The sequence below is a fragment of the Aspergillus brasiliensis genome, assembly GCF_001889945.1.
Source record: "Aspergillus brasiliensis CBS 101740 unplaced genomic scaffold ASPBRscaffold_2, whole genome shotgun sequence".
In the NCBI taxonomy this organism is placed as follows: Eukaryota; Fungi; Ascomycota; class Eurotiomycetes; order Eurotiales; family Aspergillaceae; genus Aspergillus; species Aspergillus brasiliensis.
The window spans coordinates 3,080,029-3,107,373 of NW_027137443.1; the positions used below are offsets into that span (position 1 = coordinate 3,080,029).

General features: G+C 52.7%; 5 protein-coding genes and 1 non-coding gene across 6 annotated transcripts; 3 read left to right on the forward strand and 3 right to left on the reverse strand.

Annotated features, from left to right (window-relative positions):
- Positions 1 to 74: 74 nt before the first annotated feature.
- On the reverse strand, positions 75 to 1,688 carry ASPBRDRAFT_192613 (uncharacterized protein; the record flags this gene model as incomplete). The annotated part of the gene is made up of 1 exon (XM_067620507.1): positions 75 to 1,688. The coding sequence occupies one exon, from the start codon at positions 1,686 to 1,688 to the stop codon at positions 75 to 77; it is 1,614 nt and encodes a 537-aa protein (XP_067483727.1).
- A 300-nt stretch (positions 1,689 to 1,988) lies between these two features.
- On the reverse strand, positions 1,989 to 3,621 carry ASPBRDRAFT_38938 (uncharacterized protein). Its single transcript, XM_067624038.1, has one exon. The coding sequence runs from the start codon at positions 3,409 to 3,411 to the stop codon at positions 2,077 to 2,079; it is 1,335 nt and encodes a 444-aa protein (XP_067483728.1). The 5' UTR covers positions 3,412 to 3,621; the 3' UTR covers positions 1,989 to 2,076.
- A 1,299-nt stretch (positions 3,622 to 4,920) lies between these two features.
- On the forward strand, positions 4,921 to 9,448 carry ASPBRDRAFT_117836 (uncharacterized protein; the record flags this gene model as incomplete). The annotated part of the gene is made up of 5 exons (XM_067617124.1): positions 4,921 to 7,083; positions 7,179 to 7,454; positions 7,801 to 7,837; positions 8,641 to 9,062; positions 9,206 to 9,448. 5 exons carry the CDS (start codon positions 4,921 to 4,923, stop codon positions 9,446 to 9,448), a joined length of 3,141 nt encoding a protein of 1,046 aa, XP_067483729.1.
- A 5,373-nt stretch (positions 9,449 to 14,821) lies between these two features.
- Positions 14,822 to 17,116, forward strand: ASPBRDRAFT_26935 (Zn(II)2Cys6 transcription factor; the record flags this gene model as incomplete). Its single annotated transcript, XM_067622314.1, has 3 exons — positions 14,822 to 15,940; positions 15,999 to 16,795; positions 16,852 to 17,116. 3 exons carry the CDS (start codon positions 14,822 to 14,824, stop codon positions 17,114 to 17,116), a joined length of 2,181 nt encoding a protein of 726 aa, XP_067483730.1.
- Positions 17,117 to 17,558: 442 nt separating this feature from the next.
- ASPBRDRAFT_170502 (uncharacterized protein) lies at positions 17,559 to 27,293 on the reverse strand (the record flags this gene model as incomplete). The annotated part of the gene is made up of 8 exons (XM_067619685.1): positions 26,793 to 27,293; positions 26,664 to 26,699; positions 26,087 to 26,598; positions 25,507 to 26,023; positions 25,146 to 25,453; positions 22,697 to 22,740; positions 18,410 to 21,210; positions 17,559 to 18,325 (listed from the first exon to the last, which is right to left on the reverse strand). Exons 1-8 carry the CDS (start codon positions 26,827 to 26,829, stop codon positions 17,559 to 17,561), a joined length of 5,022 nt encoding a protein of 1,673 aa, XP_067483731.1. The 5' UTR covers positions 26,830 to 27,293.
- Positions 21,329 to 21,400, forward strand: ASPBRDRAFT_t38. The gene has a single exon. It is a non-coding gene; the product is annotated as a tRNA-Arg (tRNA).
- Positions 27,294 to 27,345: the final 52 nt, after the last annotated feature.

The following is a 27,345-nucleotide window of genomic DNA, read 5'->3' on the forward strand; positions in this document are numbered from 1 at the left end:
ACCTTCTCGAAGAAGACCTCATAAATTATAATATGCAACACATCTCATCTCATCCGTGTATAATTTATATCAAGTCAAGGCGTCCTTCCTCTCAACACCTCCGCCCCTCCACTCCTCATCTCCTCCAGCTTCCTCGTCAAATCAAGAGACTCCTCCTCAACGACCTCGTTTCTACGAGCAATTTCCGCCTCGAACAACGCCGCCGTTTTCCGTCGCGCATGGCGCAGATCTTTCATCTTGGAGAGGGCGTCGCTGAATTGCTCGATTAGGAGATCGCCGTAATCTTCCCATCCATTTATCGTGAGGCTGGCAAAGAAGTCGCGGCGTTCTTTGTCTTCTGAATTCATTAGGAAGTCCATTTTTTCTTCCGAGGTGGCGTCCGGGCCTGGGGTGGGCGCCGGAGTGGTGGTGGATTTGACGGGTGCACCTGCTGTTGCGGTGGGGGTGTGGTCGAAGGGTTCGGATTGGAGGTCCTTGAAGGATTTCTGGCGGAGGATTTCGGGCGGGTAGTCTGATTCGAGGAGTCGTCTTTTGTTCTTGTTGTTGATGTGCGTGATGGTGGTGCTTTTGCTGGGTTGGAAGTCGGGGTCGGAGACGATGCGTTGGACGGAGTTGCGGCGCGCGAATGGATCGTTAATTGGGTCGTTGTCGTCGTCGTCGACGTCCAGGTCGTCAATGTTGGTCATGTCAAAGGTGGTGAGGGGTGGTAGGCTGTCACGGCTGGTGCTGAAGAGGTGATTGTCGTCGGAACTGTGGCGATGGTGCTGGTGGTTGGTGGTGCTGGTGATCACTCCAGGTTCTTTGCCGGGTTGGGGTCGTGGTCCGGAAGTCTGACGAGTAGGGGTTATGTCCAATTGTTCTAGGAGGGAGGGCTTGGGTGGACTGAATCGTGTTCGTGGGGTTGCTGTCATGCTGCGTGGCAGTGTGACTTTCCTGTTGGGTAGAGCCTGTTTTGAGAGCCTGGCGTCGGATGTAGATTGCCGGAGAGGAGGAGCAGCACTCTTTGATGGTTCTGGGTATGCTTGTGGCTCAGGATTCGGATACGATCTTCTGCTGGCACTCCAGAAGCTCTGTAGTCGTTTGCTCAACGGTTCTTCGGTGGAGGTTCTGTATCTGCGGGCGTAGTTTCCGTCCTCAGTCGTATCAGATCGTTCATCATCTCCAGCCATTGAGGTCAATTGACTCGCATCATCGGCATCTTCTGAATTGAGACCAGCTGATTTCATGGTTTTGTCTCCGATATTCTCGTACCACTTGCCATCATAGGCACGGCGTGGCAATCGAGACGAATGCAGTGGCCTCTCATCCACTTCTGGCGCTGCATCCTGATACTGAGGAATTGTGGCGGGTCGTAATTGGAATTGAAGCGGAGCATCCTCTGCGCCCATGACACTTGTCGCAGCAATAGTCGACTCGTCGATGCCTTCCACATCGGTGTCAAACATGTCTCTATGCACGCCATTTTCTGCTGGCGCCTGAGGCATCTGCTCGCTAAATGCCGGTGTTGAATAATGTTGCAGGGGAATTGATTTGTTGATTGGCAGGGGCACTGGCGCCACCAGATTTGTTGGAGGGACGTCAACCCTTGCTTGTGCGGCTAGAGCCTGCCGTGACTGGTTTGAGGCCTCAGTTGTGCGTGGGCGAGGCTGACCGGCCTCTTTTGAATGCACATAATCGCCCACTCCCATGGTTACCTGAGTCTGAGCGGGGTGAGTAGAAGGAAGAGCAGTATTTAACAAACAGCAAATGGGGATGAAGCTGATAGTTGTGCCAAAATGGCTGTGAATGATATGCAAATTACAATTGTTATCTAGAACGAGTGGGTCCGGGCATGGTTGTGAGGTTATTGAATCGCTGGTGCTGAGAGGAGGTCGAAATTGGCAAACGCGTTGATTCTTCAGGCACACGCGAGGCATCCACACGAGGTCACGTGTGACCGATGGGCATCAATACTGCCAATTTCATCTAGTTCTCGAAATTGAGCTAAAAGACGAGAGAATTGATTATTACTTAATTTCATGTTTAAGTGTGTGTAGGTACAAATACATGTATACATCCTCGCTTGATCATGTCTCATTAATCTGCATACCCAAATGAAGCGTCATCATCTATATGCAAGTCTCCAAACGTAGAGGTGAACCCCTTGCCACGCTGTTTGGCTTTATCAAAGTAATCCTGCGATTTCTGAAGCTCGTATTCCTTTCTCTCAACCGCAAGCCGGCGTTCTCGCCGTTCTTGAAGCGAGTCTTGAAGATCTTCAGCGTATGACGAGCCGGTCTCGTCGGAATCATAGTCGTCCATGTCTTCCTCTGCCCGCGCATATGGTAGTGATGAAACGAAGAGATCAGCAACCCAGAGGGATATCATTCCGCGGAGCTCCAGCAGCTCAGGGGAGTCGGAGTACGGAGGAGATCCAAGAATCTCGTCCATTCTGGCTGCGATCTTCTGGGCCTGTTCCAGCTCACTCTTCCTAACGCTGGCAATCATCGCATGCGTCTTCTGTCGTGAGCTAGCGTGGTGTTGCAGATCGGCTGTAGCATCTTCTTCTTCCGAATCGTCAGGGGAAGCACCATGGGCGTCCCAGATTTTCTGCCGAGACACGTTGCTCTCCTCTTGGGTGACATACACCCATAGTCCAAACATGGCAGGGTAAAAGTGTAAAGAGCTTACAGCATCAGGTGCCGCTTTTCGGTATGGATGCTGAATTATGAGGGTCTCGTAATACTGCTTGGCCTTTTCAAAACCTTGCCTTGTGAACAATAACCTGGAAGGTGGTGTCTCAAACGGCCCTGCATCGCTTTCCTGCGTATTATCAGGAGCCTTGTCTGAAACCTGACAGTCACGTCGGAGCAGAATTTCTGCACCAATCCCCCATCTTCCTTCGGTGCGAGCGTCGATTGGGGCGCCTCCAATTTCTTCACGGAGAATTAACCCCCACGCCCTGCCCGCTCGAACGAAGTCTTTCTGAAGGAGGCAACGGTGCAAAATGGAAGATAGCACGGACAGATGCTGAAGACGAAGGTTCCCTAGATAAGCTGCAGACTGAGGCGGATATATCGGAGATGGCATTGAAGTCAACTCTTTCAGGACCCTATTTTGTGTTTGCCGGCGGGTTGGTTGATCTTTAGCCGGGGCATGTGGAAAATTGCCCCCGGGTAATTCCTGATCGAAGGAGAGACCAGCAATGCGATATTGTTGCGCTTCATCCGGGGAAAGTGTGAGTGACGGACCAGGAGCTGCCTCTGATGCCGCATCCGTCGTGTCGCCATCGACATCGTCATCATTGTCCCCCCAGTCGTTGAGATCCTTCTTGCGCTTCTTACGCTCGTACTGAGCCACGCGCACACTGGGAGGTTGTTGCCATGGGGTAAGAGGCAAAGAAAAGACCGACGATGTAGGAACAGATGCCATAGAGGCACGGATGATTAAGATGCCGACCGGCTATTCCAAAAGAGGAGGACGATGAAGGTACGGGGAGGTCCCGTGGGCCTTGACAGCAAAGATCACCGCATGAAAGGTTATGGGGACGAGTGGCTTGGGCGTATTCACTGTCTTGTTTATAGGAATGACACCCACACGTACTTCATCACTATGTATCACTGACGATCATCGATCGAAAAGGATGGGTAGAAATCGGAAGTAGAGAAGGCCCGCAGTACATGTCCAGAGGAGTCCAAAAATGGGAGCAGATGCAGAAAGACACCTGAGGCAATCAATTCACGGCTTGCTGTCCAATCAGCGGTGCCAGAAATCATGCCGCCTTGATCACGTTGGGCGCTAGTCCATTAGTAGATAACACTAGATCGGATCCAGGAAGACGAAACCGCCGAAACCGCCGGGCCGCTAAGCCGTTTCAAGGACATTCGGAGCCACGGGCAAGATCGCCTTAAAGATTCAACCCAATTAGAAGCCAATGTGCAAGACCCCCGTAAAGGGACTAGGCCCAGATGGGACGGACTGTAGGTCAAGTAAGCAAAACCAAGCCAAGCCGAAACCAAACCCAAAACCGCCCGACCAGCAGCCAAACCGACACCAAACTGTTATCATTCATCATCTCCTCTCCATCATCGTCATCTCCTCATCCTCGGGGCACTCCCTTCGTGCTCCATCATCTCTCAGAGGCCCCCAGGGCTTCTCTTCACTTCGATTCTCTTTCATCCTTGCTTTCGTGTTCATCGGTGGACAACTGTCTCGCCAACAACTCCCATACTTACCCGGCTTTAAGCTGCAATAACTACGATAGCCTCCGGTTGAGTCGTGGGGTCGCTCCCCCCCGAATGTCGTACGGCGTTTAATCCCACCACACGTCCTTCCCTTTGTGGCTCCTTTTAAAAGAAATCGGCACCTCCTGGCTGGCCTCCAGATAGCTTCCCACGACTTCTAGGACCTTCTTAGCCGGGGAAATTGCTTCTCTTCACCCTGCCGACCTCCCCGTTTCCGCCTTTGCCCAACGCTCGTTCGCAGCCGCCTGGACTCCGGACGGCCTACCACACGGTGCGATCAGGCACGTTCACTTCCCAACGCCCGCCCGCAGTAATACATCTGGACCTTGAATTGTGAACCGAGAACACTAGTCTTGCTGAAGGATTGAATTTATGCCATTTCACTGAAGACTGCCCAATGGTACGTACTGCCTGAAACTACCAGTGCCGATTCCAGGGTCCTCAGGAGTCGGGATCCTTCTTTGTGGCGTTGCCTGAGGATATTACCTGCGAGAGCTGTCTTATCGGCCACCACTTCACCATTTGTCCCTAGTCGCGATTTCCCTACCTTCGCTTCTGCCCATCGGAACGTGCCTGAAGTGAGTCACTGCTGTGTCTGCCATCTTACTAATGCTGGTTGCACCTTTAGTCATCCACCTTTCGATGGCAATAGGCGGCTTATAGACTCCCATCGCCACGTCCTTGTGTTATTGTTACTATGGGACAGTCTTCCTCTACGCAACGAAATCGTCGTCACAGTACCCCACCAGAACACTTCCCTACTTTTCACGCGATCCGTGTCCGCCGAAATAGGGATGAAGCAATGAATAACAGCTATAACACGGAGCAGACTGGGGATTACCAGCCCCGGTCAGGAACAGAGACAGCAGACCATGACAACACCCCAACGGCTTCAGGAGTTCCCGTCCAACCCGATCCTTCTGCCGAGATATGGCATCCTAATATTTCCGGTGACGAACAACGACATATGAGGACGATACAAGAGGAGAACGACACACAATATGAGCCAGGCCAGCGGGAATATCGATCGGCTATCTTTGCCCGAATGGCTGCAAGAAGACAGTCAACCATGTCACGATTGGGCTCCAGGATCCTTCCTAACTCAGTGATCCGTGGCTTGCTCAGCAGTGAAGAAGAAACACCGGCAGAAGGTCACGCCCATCGCCATGGTATCGTGTCAAGATCGATTCCAAGATCGGAAACCACGCATAGCAACGCTCGTTTCAGTCCGTTCAGCTCCCTCAGTTCGAGAAGCGTCTCTAGGCGACGCTCCTTACGTGGACCTTACTTCATCCCCCGCAATGACCCGACACTCTCGTCAGATCCCGCTCGTTCCGGCTCGTTCCTCGATCCTACCGCAGAGATTACTCCAGAACCTACACGAAGCTCATGGCGCCGCAGTGCTCGGCTGCATCGTGTCCGAAACTCCCTGTCAGGGCCCATTGGCCACATGTTCGGCCAATCGTTCCCGAACGCGTCGGCCCACGAATCAGGACCAATCCCACAGCCACCCCTGGACCCAGTGTCTAATGAGGACACCGACGGCTTTCTCCCTTATTCAAGGTCATTGGATAGCCAGATGGACTTCGATGAGCCCCATGAGCTTGATTCTGTGGAACCTGCTGTAGGCAGTACCCGTCCTACCTCACCCATGTCATCGCAATCCGCGCAAGGCCCACCTGGCTTGCGGCAATTCCCGGGATTGCTGCGAGCAAGACCGTCTCGAGCCATGCGTCGAGAGGAACAGACTCCCTTGTCGCGTGTTCTTCAACTGGCTGCTGCCGCCATTGCCGCTCAACTCTCTGGCACAGCTGGTCCAGTCATGCCCAATATCCAGGCTCTGGGCAATGATGGCCTTGATGGTTCGTTGGATAATTTCATACAAAGCTTACAGCACGCCACGTCCACCCAGACGGCTCCCAATGAAGGAGAGAGTGCGGCAGGTGATAATAGTCCACCGACTCCGGTCAACTTTCTCCGAGTCTTCCGCTTTGCCAATTCAGATAGTAATCGACCCGGCGGTCCATCGAATCGTCCAACGGCAAACGCTGAGAGTACCGACAGCAACGGCGGCGGGATGGATGTGGACAGCCCTGCTGATGGACCTGAGGGGCGTACTGTTACTCTTGTAGTAGTTGGAGTACGATCAGTTCCCTCTGGGAATGGACCTAGCGGCGATCAGCCAGGCAACCCAGGAACTGGACTGGATGCCTTGCTTCGCTTGCCGTTCCTAACGCCGGGAAATCTAACACGCAATCACGAGAATGGCCCTGGATTCCCACCACGTTCAGAAGGGCGGCCAAGACTACCACCTATCCGGTTCCAGGGAGACCAGCATCCTAACGGACTTCCCACGGGTAGTGACCCTTCTGCACAACAAGGAGGTCCCACCTCATTGCGGCGATTGTCTGACGCGGGCACTCGTGTTCCATTAGGCTCACTGTCTGCAGCCCCTTCGGTGCTTTCGGAAAGCCCTCCTGGTCCTCATCCTCCTCCTTCAACGCCAGCCGAGCCGGGATTATCGGCCGTGTCATCGAGCGCGTCTACTCCTAGTCGGAGACCCTCAACTGCTTCGGCCATGTCACCAAGCATCCTACCTCCGATTGACACCAACCGACCGATGCAGCCCACCGTTGAGCCTGCTGAAGACGGTATCCCGCTGAATACGCGCCAGCGACGTCGAAGTGACTCGGAATATGCGCGCCATCGTGACCTAGGGTCTGGGGCCGTCAGACGTAACGGCGTTGTAGAACCCGACAATGCTACACCACCCACAGGAAGAAGCTGGCTGATTTACGTTGTCGGAACCAACCTTTCGGAGAACCACCCTGCCTTTGCGACGCCAAGTCTATTCACTGATGTAAGATCCCAAAGCACACCCCTTCTCCCTCCCAATTTCTTTCTTTCCTTTTTGATACATATTGTGATGCGTATTGTGGCTAACGCGGTCTGTAGAACCCAACGTACGAAGACATGATTTTACTTTCATCTCTGCTTGGGCCTGTCAAGCCACCTGTTGCGACCCAGGAGGATCTCTCTACTGCCGGTGGACTGTTCCGCCTTGTAGAATATGCCGGGTCGCTGGTTGCAGAAGCTTTGGAAGGTGCTGGCGCCATCCAACTTCCCGAAGGCGAACGGTGCTTGATATGTCTCAGTGACTACGAGGCGGCAGAGGAGCTTCGGCAATTGAACAAATGCAAGCATCTTTTCCATCGGGATTGCATTGATCAGGTTCGTCCACATCTTTCCACGAAGGTTCTAGGATCTGACTGACTTTTCGCTAGTGGTTGACCACGGGTCGTAATTCATGCCCTCTTTGCCGAGGCCAGGGTGTAGGTGAGACGTCAAATAATCAATCCACCCCAGATGCACCTAGCGCAGCAGCAGCGTAATGATGTTTGCATGCGCCGCGTTAGTCATTTTCATTCGAATCATCATCTTTCTACATAAACTTGACTTATTTGAAGCTTAGCATGAAGCGTCTTATCTCATACCCTAACGAATGTCTTTTACTGGTTTATTTTCCGCTTTACGGATGGCAGGCACGGCGATTACTTTTTTCTTGTTTCTCTTACAGCAAGTGGTCTCTTCTGGTCATGGGCCATGGAAGATGGGTTCTCAAGGAAGGCAGTCTAGTAGCTGACGCGTGAAGCAATGTTAGAGTGGTGCAGGCATTTCTGTGGCCCACTGCAGTCTGCCATTATTACGGGGGCCTACTTGAGGGTTCATGGTATCTGCTTCCTGTGACACGGCTTTGGTCTTTTGAGTTTCTCATTTCCCGGTCTCATTTTTGTATTATTCCCCTCTCTGGTTGTGAGCTACGGCTCTTGGGCGATTGCGCATTGGCAGCAGGGGTTTCTGGGCCAGGCAGCCACGGCGGTAGCAGTTTGTCATAATACATACTAGTTGAATACAGCCTGTTATTGAAATTGAAATCTATCTATTCGTTGCTGTCTCCAGGATAAACGAGATAGTTATGAGCTTGGGCCAATGTTTCATAGCTGGCGGAGCGGAGCCCAACCCCGGCGAGAATCCCGCATCTCCGCCCCTCAGCTGACTCAGCCCACCGCAGTTGACCCTCCACTGGCTCATTACGCAGTTGGGGATGTGCTTCGAAGTCCGACTCTCGCAGGCCTAAACCCCCGCGCCATTGGTAAGACACATTGAGTGCCTGATGTGCGCGAATTCTACCCCTCACCGTGGGATCAATTGAGTCAAAGTTGCTGATCCTCTACAGCCAGGGAAAACTAAAGAAAACGAACCCACTCCAGAAAAATTTCCGACCTACCCCGCTACGAGAACAAAACACCACCGATCCTAGTCCCTCAATCCTTTTTCCAGAACTACGCATCCCTCCTCCTCCCAATCAAGTTGAAAAAGCAACAAAAGAAAAAGAAAGAAAAAAAATAAATAAAAGAAATGGCCGCCATGGACACACCAGTGCGCCTTACGGTTCTCATATCCGGCAATGGCTCCAACCTCCAAGCAGTGATAGACAAGATGCAACAGGGACAACTTTCGACGCAGATCGTGCGCGTCATTTCCAACCGCAAGGATGCGTATGGTCTCGAGCGGGCTCGACAGGCCAACATCCCCACGCAATACCACAACCTGGTGAAGTATAAGAAACAGCACCCTGCTACACCGGAGGGCATTCAGGCGGCGCGGGAAGAGTACGACGCTGAACTGGCCCGATTGGTCCTGGCTGATAAGCCGGAAATGGTGGCTTGTTTGGGATTCATGCATGTTTTGTCCCCGAGGTTCTTGGAGCCGTTGGAGGAAGCTAAGATTAATATCATTAATCTGCATCCGGCTTTGCCCGGGCAGTTTAATGGGGCGGTATGTTTATTTCTTGTTTCATTTCTTTTTTTTTTCTCTCTTACGTGCTTCTCCTTTCTTATCTCACGCCTCTTGGAATTTATCCGTGGACAAGAAGAGAAGAAGTCATGCTGACGTATTTCTGGGATGGGTGGGTGGAATAGAACGCTATTGACCGTGCGCATGCTGCTTGGTTGGAAGGGAAAATCGATAAGACGGGGGTTATGATCCATAAGGTCATCTCGGAGGTGGATATGGGACAGCCCATTTTGATCAGGGAAATTCCGTTTGTGAAGGGGGAGGATGAGGATCTGCATAAGTTTGAGCAGAAGGTGCATGAGGTTGAGTGGGGGGTGGTTATTGAGGGGGTGAAGCTTACGATTCAAGAGGTCAAGGAGAGCAGGTAAACTTTGATTGCTATTACGTGGGAGCTTGGGAGGATGTGGCTGGTGGATCGAGTCTTTTTTTTTCTTGGCTATGAGTGATGATTGTTACCAACGATTGGGATCAAAGATACCATATACTACTACTAAAAGTGGACCGAGGCATATAATGTCCGCTGGGTTCAGTTAATGAACACTAAACGCTTCTCCAGTGATGGACACGCGCTCTTCATACGAGAACGTTTGACATTCCCCATATGGTTGTTGGGACGGACTTTAACCTCTCTGGGAACCACCTTTGGATGAAGAGACTCACGATGAATGGCTAGACCTTCCGACGCCGTCTTCTTCTTTAATATAACGGTACTATGGTCCCGTATACTAGAGAGTAAGTAGTAGTACGTATTGAACACGCAGATACGAGAAGATCGAATGAGTGGCTCCCAATTTACGCCGGATTGCAAAGTCAACTGGCCCCCTCTTGCCAAGTGACTGCTGGCTAGTAAATCCCAGTCTAAGCCGGTTGAAGGCACGATCATACCTGATTGCTGGGATTGATTGGCGTGTTCGACCCCTGTACAGTGACTATATTAGTAGTCATGCTACCCAGTACAAATTAGTCCGAATCGTACTTTTGCTGGGCTGGCGTGGCTCCCTGCTGGTACACTAAGGCTGAAGGAGCACAGTAGTACGTTCCTTAAACGTTCCCTAACTGAAAGAGGCAGCTCAAATGGGCAGAAATAACTTTCCCAAGGCACTCGGGCAGAAGGGACAAGGCCTCAGGCTGCACAAAATCATGCGCTTGGGCCCAGCAAGACACACACCGGCAGCTCCCAAGCACTAGAACCAGAGTTCTCCAGCCTGTCCACCATCGAGATTGGCCCAACAAGTTGAAGATCGTCTGGTTGACGCCCCCAGAAGAGATTAAATCCTTAATCAAGGAAGGTCATGCCATTGCCTGGTCTCCGCCCTCCTGCTCTCCCCACTTTTCGATCCCTTCCTTTTCGTCTCCCCTCAAGGTTCCAGTGCCACTGATGCTAGTTTCAAAGTTGATTTCCTGTTTCACAGGGATACTTACTTGGCATGGGTGCTACAGACCATGCTTGGATGGCTTGCAAAGTTGATACCACTGGCCTGGACGACTCAGTAAATCGGAGCTTCAACATGTTTACAGACTATGAATGAATCCTCTAGTCCACAGTGCCTACACTCGACACAAGTTCACCTCTGATGAGTGATGGCCCTTTACAGCAGAGGCCTCCGACGGATGAAACCTTTCCCTCCCCTAATGCACTTCTCAGCTGATTTGAGGCGTTGATAGGCCAGCTTGAGGATCCAACGGCTGATGTGCATCACGGCTTTTCCGTCCCCCCGAAGACAAAGTGCTTTTGCTGTGGCCCTTGCTACTTGCTAGACTAAGTCTGTACCCACATACGCTATCTATGCTAGGGTAGCATCATAAGTGGGCTCGAGAAATAAAACGTCTATTATCCTGCGTTGGGAAGGTATGCGCGCCGGCTCCACTTGGATGACAATGATATTGTGGTAGAACAACGCTGGACGGATCATGGCTCGGCACTTCTGCTGGTGGCCACCATACTAGCTAGCAACGCGGATTTCTTTCCCTTGCCCTTACTAACCCCATTTGCAGCATAGCTTCACTGGAAACAGAATTAACTAGCGGCCCAATCCTTCGTGATACTTGGTTGACTTCCGGGCTGCGGCCCGGATCAGAGCACGTACTCGTATTCTTGAATTCTTCTGGTGGCTCATGCGTTTCTCGCTGCGCTGCTATGACTCTTGACCACTGGAAGGGCACGGAAGGGAAATATGGAAAATTAGCATCAATGTGATGATCTACACAATCTAGATCTACACCCCAGCAGCAATCATCAGGTGAAAGTCATCGCAATTCCCGGCCTTTCCCGTGATCTGATATCCGTCGTGCCCCATTAAAGACCCTGTTGAAGACGTTCACTGATCGATAACTTGTGTGTGAACGCCGCAAAACCAGCGATTATTCAGCGGAAATCCCGAGGGTGACTTCTGGTGGAGCTGTCTGCAATTACAAAGTATTGACTGATTGGGTCCTTGGGTCACTGGAGATCCCCGACTATGTTCCCCGAACACCAACTAGTAAATCCCCGGCACATGCCATTCAACATGGCCGTTGCTTCCTCCACTCTTTTTACTCTCGAAACCTTGTGCAGTCAGACTGAGTGCAGGCCTGGACTGGGCCAATAGCCGCTTATCGTTCAATATGCATACAAGACTGGATAAAGAAAAACACACGATAGTAGGGAAGATCACTCTATTCATAGTCATTGATCAACGAGAACATCCAAAATTATCCCAGAATGGAGAAAGAGAAGGATACTATGGCCTCTCTGTTTCGAAGAACTGCAGGGATCGTCCTGATGGACCGGATAGCCCAGATATTACCTGGCTTGCGCGGCCTATGAGCAGTCACCATATGGGCCTCATTTCCTTTAATCCCAGGTTGTTGATGGACTAGCCACACCTCTTCTCCACGGACGGAGCAGTCGGCCATCCGCATGTCCGTTTGCCAGCCGCCTGAGGCTCCGGCTCTTCCAGAAATGTCGGATTAATTTCCATTGCCACCGTGATTGGTGGTGTTGATGGTTGAAGGAAAAGATCAGGGCCGGATGCCACATGCCGGGTCAGCCAAGGAAAGGGGAACTGACCCTTTCTGGCACACTTTCAGAAGCAAACATACTGTCCACGTGGATACGCCCACATATTCTCCTGGCGCCTGCCTTCTTCGAGAAGTGTGCATTACTACCTTTGGTCCACAGTTCGTGGTGGTTACCTGTTTGATCATGGATATGGTGGATGGGGACCAACGTGCGACCGTCGGCACCAGGACTCAGCAAAACCTTACTTCTCTCTCTGCCACGTTTCCAGTAGCAAATCAAATCCAGGTACTGACCAGCACTGACAAGATGCTACTTCCTCTTCGTTCTTAACTCTCTCATTATATTTAATGGCTTTCATGTTTGCCTTTGAAAACAAGGGATCCTTGTCGACTTGCTCTAATTAGGGCAAATGTGGGCCGCGGCGATGCGTCGAAGTACGAGACGATGAAATTTGCTAGGGGGACCTACGGCTGAAACTAGGGCCGTCAAGAGTCGCCCAGTGCCGGCTAGATTGGTGGTCCCAGCTAGATCTGGGTGGACGGCGACCAGTCACCAGCGGAGGCCACTCAGCCTAATTCAGCTGTCAAACCCTCAGTGTCGATCAGGAACATCCGACTCAGCCGAATTCAATTTGCCTCCCAGCTGCAAGGCCACGCCGTCGCGGTGGCCATTTCTTGCGGACGACGACGACGCAAATATGGCCCATCAGTAGTCACCTTGGCGTACATTTTTAAAGTTCAATACTTCCCAACTTGCCTTGCTGGTAGCGCGACACCTTTCGTTGATGCCGTCCAGTTTGCCCCTGCTATAGTTCACCGCGGGTGCTATAACCCCATTTCCGGTGACAGACGGGGACCCCAGAGCTGGTTCAGAGCTTTTCCGAGTGTGTGGGTGAACGAACGTCTCGGCAAATGTTTCCCAGATCGGGTGGTGTCATTGGATAGGGGCAGTTTCAGATTAGCCGAGGGACATTCTGGCGGCTTCAAGTGGATCCCAGCTGGGGCTGGGCGGAGTCGCCCGTGGGAATGGGACGGCGTTAGTGGTTGCTGGCCCTTCAAAGAAGGTTTGACCGCATCCACTGTAATTGCAATGACTCTGAGGTGGAGGAACAAGAATGCAATGTTATGAACACTAATACTCTGCGAGTCCGTATAAATGTAAGCTAGCAACAATGCTGTGGTTTTTGGGCGTCTTAACGAGTCAAATCACCGCCGAATACTCGGGATTTGCGCAGGGATCGCTCTAGCACCATGCGCAGGCACTGGGTTCATGAAATGAAACGATCATGGCTGGCAAGTATGATGACCACCATGACTCGGAGATCGTTCACTCGGCTTTTTTACAGTGTGAAGGAGTCTCTCGGAGCCGGGCGGATCCACCCACCCATGGCTCCGGATGCACCCAGACTGCTGGCCTGATTCATGACGCTGATAATAGCCTGATACAGCCTCCGAGCAGAAGGCCGGGACTAGCTTCTACTTTATTTGAGACAATGCTCTAGCCTTTGTGATTGAGCGGACACCCACGGAACCATGGCTTCTACTCTCGTCGGGGAGGAGCCGGTGGCTGACGATGACGCCGTCTCCGCTTGGCGGGGAGGAAACTATTCCCTTGTCTTGTTGCTCAAGCCTCTTGGCAGGAGGATGAACTTTTGCTGGTCCTAATCTGATCCGTGGATAGTTCGGATAGGAGGGACAGTTGCGTGACGATGAGGCGGGCAATGTGGCGGAAGGACAGAGAATGATCTCATGGAGGGAGAAGGCATTCAGCTAGCCACCACCGGCCGGCCGTCTCGTACGGTTGTATACTACGGAATGTATCTTGTCGGCACCTTCCGAAACCCTGCTCTGTAATGGGGGATCGTAGGTCTGAGCAGTGGAAGAGGTCGGATTTTCCCAACAGACGCGGATAACCCATCGATAGGTCGTGCGTGAGAGGACGATCATCGAGATCCAACGCGGCCCACTGGAGAAGTAGCAGTAGATTAGTTAGTTAGTACTTAGTTGGTAACAGCAGGAGGAAGTTCAGGTTGATACTCCAACCGCCAGGCCACTAGGGAGGCTTGACTCCAAACTAGGCGGGCTTAATTAACGCCGGACAGACGAATAGGACAGAATTAAGGTGAGAACCACAGTGTTCTAGCGCTGGCGGGTCATCCAGAGAATAGAGGAGCAATGAAACTAAGGGGAAGGATGGGAAGTTAAAGTTGTGGTGCCCTTGATTGATTGCTTGGATTGCTCTTTGGATGCATTGCCTCTTCCGGTCAGCCCCATCCCCAATCCTCTCTCTTTCTCTGCCCACTTGACTCTTCTCTTTTTACATCCTTCGTCCTATTCCTCTCTCTCTCTCTTACTTTAGTTTTCCTCTTCTATTCTTTCCCCATTTCTCTCCCTTTCTCTCTCCTGGTTTATATTTCGTATTGTTCTGCTGCGTTGTTGGTGGCTCCTAATCGCTCCTCTCTCTATCTGCCTCTCCCTCCCCTCCCTTCTCTTTGTTTCCTGCAATCACCCGGGGACCAACTGTTTGCTACCAACTTTCCATCTCCATCAGCAGCGTTCCTCTGACATCAATATCCTCCTCCTGTTATTTCTCTCCTCCATCGTCTCCCTTTCAGTGCATGCTGGCTATGCGGATCGGGCCTCCCCGCCATCGGTGCCCGTTCATCTGGTGCTGAGCGACTGCAGTCGATGCCGGCCATCTCGACCCTCTTCCGCTTGGGTTCTTCGATGCGAATCACACCATGGCACCTCCATACTCCAGTTCCCAGGCCGCCTTGACCGGTTATGCTCCCTCATTCCTGTCGCTGCAGGACCAGAACCCTCCGCTCTCCGCCTACTCCATCCTGGGCACCGGTCAATACCCGGACAGTGTCGCATTCTGGCACAATCCATCCGCGCAACCCCAGCCGCCGCTACCTCCCGCCGCCGTCGCCGCCTCATATCCGTCCGTGCCCCCGAAGGCCCAGTCGCTCCTACAACCTACCTCCGATCAGAAGAAGCATAAGCGCACCCGCAGTGGCTGTTTCACTTGTCGATCCCGTCGGATCAAGTGCGACGAAGCACGTCCCATCTGCGACAGATGTCGGAAGGGCAACCGCGACTGCGTCTATCCATCAGCCACCTCCAGTGCTTCCAAGTCGGGAACCCGTAGCGTGTCCAAGCCCAGAGGGTCACTGTTGCGTGGGAATGAGTCTTCCGGTCACCCGGGATCCGAAGACTCCCGCGTCTTGGAGCCCATCGCCGACGAGGATGAAGATGGAACGAGTGTCGGGTCAAGCACCCGACTGTCCCCATCAGCCGCACCCACGCCAACCGCATGGTCCAAACCCAATCTGCCCAGAAGACAAAGTGGTCAGTCTCTGACGCATCAGGGTGGGAAGCATGCTGTTGCGACCGACTCGGGTAGTGCACGGATTGAGAACAGTACTTCGCCGTCCCCGTCCTCGGATACGTCATCTAGATACGACTCGCTAAGCGCTCGGTCGGCCAGCGTCGGTGTCACCCTGCCCGATCCATATGGATCCACTCTGCCTAGTATAGCACATTTGCCCGACGACCTGCGATTCTATCTCAACTACCACCAAGAATTCATCACATACCGTCATTATTTCTTAAAGCCGGTCAATGACCGGTTTGTCCACCAGAGTATCATTGAGCTGGCGTTGCAGTATGATCCCCTGTTATATGCCGTGGTGGGCTTTTCCGCGTATCATCATTGTGTTCAAAATAACAGTGGGAAACTTTACACCTTTCTGAAATATTACAACTTTGCGTTGAAGCTTCTGCGCAAATCCCTGGGCTCCGGTGAGCCGCATAATGAGGCGACGTTGATCACGGTGCTTGTGCTCACCACTTTCGAGGTAAGACTTCTTCAGCTGCTGATTTTGAATCTGCAACTGAACCATACTGACTCGCCAGGAATCTGTCGGGGACTGGGTCAACCTCATTGGCCATCACCAGGCGGCTCATGCCTTGGTGCGGGAGATTCTAACGCCAGAGTCTGCCAACGTGAACGAGCTCCACAGCAATATCTTCGTCTGGTACGCCCGATTCGACGTGGTAGCAGGAATATTGGCGGGAAATGAGACGATCCTAAGCCGTGATTGGTATGTTGCAAAAGAGGAGTATGATGCGCAGGAGGCCGCCCGCCATCCGAACGATGCAACGAAGCAATTGGCGCTGGCAAATTCGATCAACCGACGCTTTGGCTTGGAAATGGCATCGTTATATGCGAAATTGTCGCGCGGACTGATTCCAGTGAATGAGTTCATTATCCAAAACGAACTGCTGGGGCAGACATTGGAAAGGGTACGGGCCATTTTGGAATCGTTCAACGGCTCTGAGTATACCGTGCGAGAGTACCCCAATCGGGTCCCCTTGACCCAAGACGACATTGTGGATCCATATGTTCCCGGAGGAATGCACCACGGGCCCTTATGGGAAGTCAACATGACGTGGGTCGACTACTACTCCACCAAGGCCATGTACAAGTATCAGTCACTCCTTTCGGTGAAGCAATCCTCGGTGGAAGAACTACAAGCCCTCTCGGTGGAGCTGGTCCGGCTGATGGAGGCCGTTGATCGATGGCCGTTGAAGGAAAGCGGGTGCATCCTGGCGTTCAAGAACAGCATTGGGATGGCTGCTATGTTCTGTCCTCGCGACGAGCGGTACATCATGTGGGCGCGGAGGAAGTTCGCTCAGCTGGAGCAAAGCGGGTGAGTATTTGCAAGTAAGGGGTTTCTGGATATAGAAGCTAATCGTAGTCGATCAGATACGTTGTTGCGGCCACATTCCGGGCGGCGCTGGCAGCCTCGTGGCAGAAGCCCGAAGTCAATCGCTGGTGGTTGCCAGACGACGAGGGATACCCGAGCATCATCCGTGAGGTGCGAGCGATGACGGAAGAACGCACGAGCCACCCTCGAGATAACTTCCGCGAGGATGTCAGCCATATGAAGACGCTGTTCTGGAACATCAGCTTGGACGACACCTCCAGCGAGGGGAGTCCCGCTTCGGTGCATACGGAAGGCCGATCATGACAGCCTGCTGTACCACGGCAGGTGATGTTGCACAACAGATGCTTTGGCAGCATTGCCTCGTCCGTGCATAACGAAAGGAGTACATACATAGCACCGGATTTTCCATTTCCAAACCAACGATGATCCTTACCCTCCTCTACCCGGTCACGCATAGTCGCCATTACGCCTTAATGAATAATATCTGGTTGTCTGATGACCCAACCCACATTCGTTTGCCTCTCCCAAGGTGACATGCGTGACTGGAACGAAACGATACCCGGATACCAAAGGAGGATTGACCTGGAGCAGAGATTGGATAGAAGATCTGCCCTACTTATTCACGTACCTACATACATACCCATACTGGATCATATACATGCGCTAGATACCCAATATACGGTCTATCATACATACACAATCTATCATACAGAACAATATCCACACTTAAGAGCCAGTCCAAGCTCTACACAGTATTCCTAACTGCAGCTCTACCAGGCACCTCAACAGCCGGAACCACCGTTTCCAACCCTCCCCTTAACTCTCCATCCCCAATCCCAGTGCCATGAACCCCCATCTCCTCGCCCCATGGCAAAGCATCTACATCCACCTCCCACCCCAGCAGACACCTCAACACCACTCCAGCCCCGGCCTTACTCATCACCTCATTCATCTCCTTACACCGCTCATCACAACAGCACTCCAAACACCCCTGCGGCGTCACACACCCACACGCCTCGATCCGCCTCACAGCCCGTTCCAGCAACACATCCACAAACTCAAACGCCTTGGCCGCAATCCCCGACCCACACGCTCCCCCCTTCGCATCGTAGAACGTCAACCGCGCAGGCCGCTGTCTCGCCGGCGGATGCAGAATCTTCTGTACTTTCTTCTTATCTGCCCCTGTCTCTTGTACCGCCATTTGTAACTTCTTCCCCAACTCCTTCTTCGCCACCTTACATTCCGTGCGTACATCGCCGGGCGACGAGACCACAAACGTCGGCAACAGCGACAACATCGCGTGCTCGGCCGCATGTATCGCAGCAGCTATATTCAGGTTCCGCGATTGAAGAATCTCCAGAGCCACAGGCGGTATATCGATCCACATGCCCTTCGTATGGATATCAATGGGCGGATTATTGTCCACGGGAACGGCGTCGAGGATGCGGCCCCGTTTGTCGATCTTGAAGAATCCGTAGACGACCGCGTGGATGAGGATCGAGCCGAAGTAGGCTTTGCATATGGCAGCAGATGTGTTATTTTGCGGAGCCGGGGCTGTTGTTGTTGTTGATTCTGAGGATGATGAAGTAGGCGAACGTGTAGCTGTGGGTGTGGGTGTGGTGGAGGAAAGAAGACGAATATTCTCCGTCTCGATGGGATCGATATCAGTGTAATCACGTTGCTGGGTCGTATAGTCGACGTGGACGCGAGAGACGCGGGCGAAGAACATCGATGTGTTCAGTTCGTGAACCAGATACGTCTGTCCCTGGTGGAGGAAGATCCCTCCCTCGTAGATGGTGAAGAAGGCACGGGAGGCCTCGACTTCTTCGAGGACGGCGTTGCGGGCATTTGTGGTATCAATGACAGCGAAGTGCTGGTCCTCTGTGTCGCGGATAGCGATAGATCGGGACGGAGAGGGCAGGAAGCGCGGATGAGTGTGGTAGAGGGAGGGAAAGTACTTGTCGCGAAGGAGGCGGGTTGCGAGGAGGGAAGGGAGCTGGGGACCGAAGTATACTTCATCGACGTCTGGAGAGAGAGGTTTCTCGTAAGCAGCGCACTGGAGATGCGCTTCGAGGATGAGGTCGTTCGATAGATCGATTTGCAGCTCTGTGTTTGGTTTCGTGAACAGCTCGTCTGGATTGCGCATGTAATGCTGGTCTGTGGCGTAGCGGTCGCCGACGAGTATCGAGAGGGAATCCTTATTGCGGCGGCCGGCGCGGCCGCTCTGTTGGCGGAGGTTGGATATGGAGTAGGGAAAGCCCAGGGTGATGACTGCGTCGAGGGAGCCGATGTCGACGCCTAATTCTAGAGCATTGGTGGCTACGATGCCCAGGAGCCGGCCCTCGAACATGTCTTTTTCGATATTACGGCGGTCCTGCGGACTGTAGCCGCCGCGGTAGCCCATGACCATGTTGGCGATTTCGGGACGCTCGAGGGAGTGGAGTTCGGTGCGGACGGCTTGGAGGAGCACTTCGCAGAGCTTGCGGATGCGGCAGAAGGCGATGACGCGGGCGCCGCGGAGGATGAGTTGGGAGAAAAGGCGGGCGGTTTCGGACACGCTGTCGGCGCGGCCGGAGGATGGGTCGTTGGGGTCTTTGAAGGGGGTGTTCCAGCAGAGGAATTCCTTGCGTCCGGAGGGGGAGCCGTCGGAGTCGATGAGGTGGATCGATTGGGGGTCGACGCCGAAGATGGCGTGCATGTGTTGGGAAGGGTTTGCGACGGTGGCGGAGCAGGAGATGAACTGGACGGAGTGGTTGCCGACGGCGGCGCAGATGCGGCGGAGACGGCGCATGATGAAGGCGACGTGGGTGCCAAAGAGGCCGTTGTAGACGTGGAGCTCATCGACGACGACGAATTTGAGGTTCTGGAGGAAGGCGCGCCAGGCGGCTTCTTGGGGGAGGATGGTGATGTGCAGCATGTCTGGGTTGGTAAAGATGATGCGGGCTTCGTCGCGGATGAGGTTACGGTTGGACATGGGGGTGTCGCCGTCGAAGGTCTCGACTAGGGTGCCTTGGAGGCCGTCCATGAATTGGAGGAGTTCTTGCATGCTGCGGCGCTGGTCCTGGGCTAGGGCTTTGGTTGGGAAGATGTATAGGCCGCGGCTGGCGGGGTCCTGCTCGAGTTCGTGCAGCATGGGGACTTGGTAGATGAGGGATTTGCCGGAGCTGGTGGAGGTGGATACGATGACGTGGTGGCCGGCATGGAGGTGGTTGATGGCTTCTGCTTGGTGGGAGTAGAACTGTGTGATGTTCTTGGTGTTGTATAAGGCGTTAACTAGGTTCTGGGATAGGGGGAAGGTGAGTTCGCCGTAGATGGCTGGCTGGGGCTCGAAGACTCGGTGACCTTCGGGCACGATCTGTGCTGTGTACCAGTCCATCTGGCGAATCTCTTCCACGATTTCTGACATGGATTTGCGTTCTTTGGGGATTTGCTGTGGGAGAGTGGAGGATGCAGTGACGAGGGTATCCTCCTCCGGCGGTTGAGGAATCCAGGCGAGCTTTTCCGTCTCCAGTTTCTCAACTGGGTCGACGGCTTCGTCTTCGCACTGGACGAGAAAGGCGTCAATTGCATCAGTAAATTTGTTGTTTCGCTTCTCGATTAGACCGAGCATCTGCTTCTGGCTGTACACGGGCATCTTCAGATCCTCGTTCTTCATGCGCCGCACGGGGTTGGTGGGCTCCCCGGTCTGCGGATGTCTCACTTGTCTCTTCAGATCTCCGTCCAGCAGCTCGAAGAGGAGGGTCTTTGATGTGGACATGCCCGTATCACCCAGTGTATCCCTTCCATAGCCTAATTGCGTTGCTTCTCGCTCTCCAGTCGTCATGACCTCCAGCTTGGCTTCATCGACATACTCGAAGCGCACCGCGCGTGGGACGAGAACTTTCACCCGCGCAACATCCTCCACGGTCAGTTCTTGGCCTTGCATTTGCGCTTGGACCGCATTCTTGATGTTGTCAAAAGTGGTAGCAAAGTGCTTTCGCGTGCAGCAGAAGGTATAGACGAGGTTCAGGGCGCGGTGTGTCCGGGACAGGCTCTTGAATGCCTCAGGCCATGGTGCAGATGGAGTTCGCTTTGGCTGAGCGGATTTCCGTTTTCCTTTGCGAGGTTTCTCTGCGATGGAGCTGGCACTGGCACTGTCTTCCGTCTCTGGCGTCTCTGCCGGGGACTTCGAAGGGGGTTTGCGGCGTTGCCTTTTCTTCGGCGCTAGGTCCGTCGACGCGCTGTCTTTGGGTTGCTCGGGGGCATCTTGCTCCAGCTCCGGCTCAGCTTGGGCTCGTTTCCGGCCCGATGGGATATCTGCAGGGTCCGCTTGTGCTTTCGAGCCGGCCATAGTGACGCCCCATCGTGAACGCGTTCGGTTCGCAGTTCTGATATAGTCGAGGTGAAACAGGTTTCGGCTGGCGGCAGAAACGCGATGTCACGTGCAGCCAATATTACCCAAACGGGACGTCGGCCGATAGGCATTCACTTGTAGTACACAACAAGTCTAGTCGGACATGGTTAGTCAGGAATACTGGCCGGATGGCGCAATGGTAGCGCGTTTGTTTTCGGCACAAAAGGTTGCGCGTTCGAATCGCGTTCCGGTCGGATCTTCTTTTGCTATGTGACGTAGTTTCTTTTTTTTTTGCTTCTTGGTAGAAGGAGGGATTATTCTCCGAATGATATCTTGCAAATGTGACGCCATTATTGATGTAACTATTGTGAGTGTAACCGTTTCTATGGCGTATCAATGACTGCGATGCCACGGCATCCGAGCGTGGCTTGGTTTGCATGGAGACCAGTTATGGGCATTTGGACTGTCATTATTCAAGATGGCAACTAGATTACTGTTTCCCCAATAAGAACTACTGGTGAGACAGCGAACTACGGTTCCTCATAATGGAGCTCTGATCAAGTGTCAAATGTCAGGTTGGAGAGACTCTGTTTCAGTTACAGTTGGGGAACGGTTCGCGAGCTAATAATAACCCGTTTAGGGCTGTCAGGCGACGATCATAGCAGGTCTGTTATGCGGAATCCGGGGAAAAAAGGGTCCTGTTCTTGAGACCCTGAATGTCCTCACCTCCATCATCACTATCCATCTCGACCATCGTCTGTCCGATACTTACTCTGTTCTGGCCATCCCCTCCGAAACCATCCAACCCAAGCACCACGCTCCTTTGTCCCAAATATAGCACTTGACAGCTTCTCTTCGTTTGCGCCCAAAATGTCGCTCTTGGCCAGGCGTGCCAAGGGTCTCTGCCTCCCTTGGCGTCTCAGTCGGAGCCCCTGAAAAATTCCACCATTGATCCCATCATGGCTGCCTGTTCGCTTCTATCACTTCGGCGGCTTCTCCTGTCTGTCTGGTTGTACTCTCCAACATAGCTGGATGGTCATCCGTCAGACATTCTCACCATGCGCAGTCACCACCACTTAGCCGCTTTCCTGCTGCTCCTGTTACACAGTCAACGGGCCTACTCCGACCTGGGTATACAAGTCAACGATGCCAGTATGCTATTATCTACCTCGACTCTTCTAATACATGTCCATCTCTAACCATCATGTCAATAGACACCCTCGCAGACGCCGGCTCCACCATCGCCGAACCCTTGATGGTCTTCTACAAACAGAACCAAACCGAAGGCATCCCCGGCAAGCTCACCGACACCTGGTACATCGCGGGGGCCATGTTCATGACCCTGATTCAATTCTGGAAGGCCTCGGGCGTCGATACCTACAACTCCATCGTGCAGCATGACCTGATGTTCCAAGCCGGCGAGAACTACGACTATTTCTCCTCCAACTACAGTCAATGGCTGGTACGGCCCCATTACCTCACAAACCTACCCAATGTCTAGCCAGCAGTTTTGACTAACGATATATCTATCTGTACAGGGCAACGACGACCAAATGTTCTGGGGCCTCGCCGCCATCACCGCCTCCGAAACCGGCTTCCCCGAAGTCTCCGGCAAACCCTCATGGACCTCTCTCGCGCGCGCCGTCTTCAACATGCAAGTCAACCGCTGGGACGATAGCACTTGCGATGGCGGCATGCGCTGGCAGATCTGGCCCTACCAGGCCGGATACACGATGAAGAACGCCATCTCGAATGGGGGTCTTTTCGAGCTGTCTGCCCGACTCGCCCGATTCACCAAGAACGATACGTATGCTGAGTGGGCCGAGAAGATCTTTGACTGGTCGACTACGACACCGCTTCTGAATACAAACGCAACAATCTGGAACGTGGCCGATAGTACATCCAACGAAGCCAACTGCAAGGATGTAGGAAATAACCAGTGGACCTACAACTACGGGACATATCTGTCCGGTGCGGCGTTCATGTATAACTACGTACGTTCCCAACCCCACTGCTTCTTTCAAGAAAATTGCATCCTGACAAATGAATGAAATAGACCAACGGCTCCACCAAATGGGAAGGCCGAGTAAACAACCTCCTCACCTCCCTCACCACCAAATTCTTCCCGGAAAACTTCAACAACGGCACCGTGCTCTCCGAAGTAACCTGCGAACCGATCCTCTCCTGCGACCGCAACCAACTCGGCTTCAAGGGATACGTTGCAATGTGGCTCGCATTTACGGCGCTCCTCGTCCCCTCAACACACGACCTCATCCTCCCCAAACTGCAAGGCTCCGCGGCAGCCATCTCGAAGCAGTGTTCGGGGACCGGAGACGGACTGGAGAATCTGTGCGGCGTGCGCTGGCACCAGGATACCTGGGACGGGAGTATGGGGCTGGAGGTGCAGATGAGTGCGTTGGGCGGGGTGACGGGGGCGTTGATGATGTTGGGGGATGGCAGTGGAGGGCCGCAGACTATCGATGAGAATCCGGATGCGGCGGAACATCACATTGATACGAGTGAAGATGAAAAGGACCCGACAGCCAAGGCGAAAATCAATACGGGGGATAGAGCTGGCGCGTGGATTTTGACGGTCGGGTTGGCGGGGATGATGTTGGGGGCTGTGGGGTGGTTGGTGAAGACGCAGTGATTGCTTCTTCTTCTTCTTCTTCTTCTTCTTCTTCTTCTTCTTATTCTTCTTCTATTTGATTACGGGTTCGTGTATATGGTTTATGGACATATTGATTGCTTCGTTTGGTGTTGTGTTCCTCTCATTGGCGAGATCCGCACTGCTTGCTTGCTTTGCTGGACAGACAGACAGACAGTGGAGTTTCAGGTCTCTATTAATTCTCTTCATTGGCTACTCACTATATCAGAGCTTCTCTATTCACAGTTATCATAACTTATCATCGCAGAGCGGTACTCAGCACATATCCATTATCCCTTAACCTCAACGCCAACACCACTCAAGCAGTATACTAACTAACTAGTCATAGTACATCAACTTAGTGAAAACGAACTAACAAAGCACTAACTGTAGATCTTCAGAAGCAGTCCAAAAGATAAGCAGCAACCGAGGTCTCTACAGCACTAGAGTATTAATTAGTTTTATCACATCTGGTTCCAGTACGTACTGAGTTAGTCAGGTAAGATATGAGCTATCATCTAACATGACACATCAAGTGGATAAGTAGTTAGCATCGCAAGACTCGTGTCTGCTGCTGCACAGTGCATACATAGTCATACATATATGCATGTAAGCAGGTGTTCCCCATCCTGATGATCAACTCTGCATGAGTGCATCTGATTTGATCTGATCGCATTACGATAAGATTAACTTAGCTTCTTGTGAATGTCGATCAGGGAGTTACTATCATGTAAGTAAGAACTAGTCAGTTACTAGTTAGGCTAACTAGATCAGTCTACTATTACTGTGGGTCATCAGCCACCCTATGGAGTATTTGTACTCTATTGACTTACAATCGATCTCGCAGTCATAACTCCAACTACAGCATACAACTTAGTTGAATGATGATAACCTCCTAAACCAAAGGAAACATACACGAAGAGAATGTGTGTGTATACTAAAAAGTAAATGAAATAAACAAAAGAAAGTAAAGTAATGTAGAATAAATAGGTTGATGGTAATTCCCCAATCCGCGCAAGACACAACCCCGGTTTCTTGACTCCTCGGCCCAAATGCAAAATGCCAACCCACTCGGTTTTGAGTTTTCTTCCTATGTAGATGATGTAGTAGTTCCTGATAGTTCTATAGTCCATTAATAAGGACTAGAACTAGTGGTAGTAGTTGTAATTACTGGCGCTTTTGATGGTATCCAATAGACACGTCTGTGTGTGTCTGCCGCAACTATTGCGTGATCACTGGTATTCCTGAAGGTCGCGAACAACGCGGTACAGCTCTTTGGCGAGGTCTTCGCTTCCGGTCTACGGGAGTCAGTCTGCATTCATGTATTTCGTAGCGGAGAAGAGGATACTTACTCTGAGTAAAATGGGAACAGAGCGGCCTTCTTCCAAACTGGCTAGGTTGATCTGCTTCGACTTGGGCTCTTTGCCCTGTCCATCACCTACGGTCATTCCCTTGAAGATGGGCGTGTTCAGCATCACGCGCAGCACGCCGTCTGCGCGCATGATCATCCGAGCTGTCTTCTTGTCCTCTACCCCGTCCGTGACGCGGACGTTGACCTTGAAGGTCCCAATGCCACGCTCTCTCCACTCTTTGTTCGTGAAGTGGAACAGCTTGGCTTTACATGAGAAGTACGTCTTCTCATTCTCCTCGCCGGTCTCGACTGCGCCGTTCGTTAGCTCAATACAGTCAATTGATAGCCTATAGACCACTTACTCGGACGTTCGAAGAATCTCTCGTCCGTCTTATCTTGCTCGAACTCTGCCGGACCGCTGTCACCGGCTTGTTCTTCCTCTTCCTCCTTCTCTTCTTCCTCCTCGGTTGCCCCGAAAGCCGATGCCTTGGAGCCACTCAGAACGCTGGGAGCATTAGGGGAAGCAAAGCTCGAAAGTCCACCTGCGGGCTTGGCTGCCGCAAAGCCACCGCTGAACCCGGAGAAGCCAGACCCCAGCGCAGCGAATCCCGATGTACCAGCTGCAGAAGCAAATCCAGTAGCAGCCGGTTGAGGGGAGTCCGTCGAGGCCGGTGACTTGAAGACAGAGGGCGTGGAGCTTCCGAGGGAGCCAAAGGGCGATTGTTCCGAGCTGGCGAACGCAGCCAGACTTGACGCAGCAAAAGCAGATGATGATGTGGCGGCAGCAGGTTTCGATGTCTCCTCTTCCTTGGCCTTCGCGCCAATTGCCCCAAATGGCGAAACCGACGATGTATTCGCAAACGCACTGGTGATAGGAGCCTGTCAAGTAACGCACCACATCAGCTTCTGCCCTCAGCCATACCTTACCCCGAAAGCACTCACCGATTCCTTCTCTCGTGCATCATCCGTGTGTCTCTTCTTCTCGGGCTGTCCTTCCACTTCGGACTTTTCCGTCGAGGCCTCCTCCGCAGCAGTCTGGTCTGCTTTCTCGCCCGAAGCACCAGCCGTCGGCTCGTCCTTATCCAACTGATCCCTGCTTCTCTTCTTCTTCGGACCCGCAATATCCCGTGTCACCTCCTCTCCCTTCTGTGGCTGCGGCGGGACGTCCACATCTACATCCGCATTCGCATTCTCCTCCTCGGTGTTCGAGTCGCGCGACCGCTTGCGACGGTGGCCTGCATCGTCTTCGTTCTTCTCCGGCTCATCCTCGTCGAATGATCGCTTCCTGCCCCTGCTGCTGGCCCTGCTGGAGCTACCTTCCTGCGCGTTTCCGGTCATGTTGGCGTCGCCGTCCGTCGAAGTCTTAGGTGCCGAGGTGATCGAAGTCTCTTGCAATTTGTGGCGGACGGGGCGCTCACCGCCATCGTTGTCGGATGCTTGCGAGTCGTCTGCAGCTGTAGATGAAGTAAGCGGTTAGCTATCAGTCCTTGAAAACCAAAGATAACATAACATAACATACCTTGACGCTCCAATACTTCCTTGTTCGTCTCGTCTACTATCCCAGCTGGTCAGTACAATCTGCTAGTCTATGACCCTTCGCGACCGCAATACGAAGGATAACTCAGATCAAGAGAAAGATAATTCATACCTTCCACCCCACCATTCCGCTCAGGATCCGCAGCCATCGTGATGAAACGAGGGAGATCACAGAAACAACGCTTGCCGATGATGATTTGTTCGCGACAGGACCAAAAAGGAAAAGCGTAGCAGAGAAACTTGTGTGTGTGTTCACGCCGAGGACATGCGTTCTAGGCAAGCGAGCGATCGAGCGAATAACCGGGTCGAATGTATCCGATGAATGAACTCTGCAGCGTAACATAGAGAGAAGAGGTTAGCCCATTGAATCGAATACAGTCAGCCGCATAGAGGAATAAGTTCTCTCGCGATAGAAGAAAGACAGGTCAGGTTGGTTGGCTGGCCGGCCCACCGAGTTGCGGACGCAATGCGAGTTTGCTTGCAGGTGGGAGGGAGGGACCATGCGATGTGCTCAGAGGAGGGGAGGGGAGGAAATGAATCAAAAGAACTACTGGGGGCAGTACGAACAGAGATAAATGGATATCGTACAAGTTGGGAGTCTGGTCGGACGAGCCCGCACTGATAGATAGCTAGCAATCAAGCAAGCAAGCACTTGAGGCTGAGGG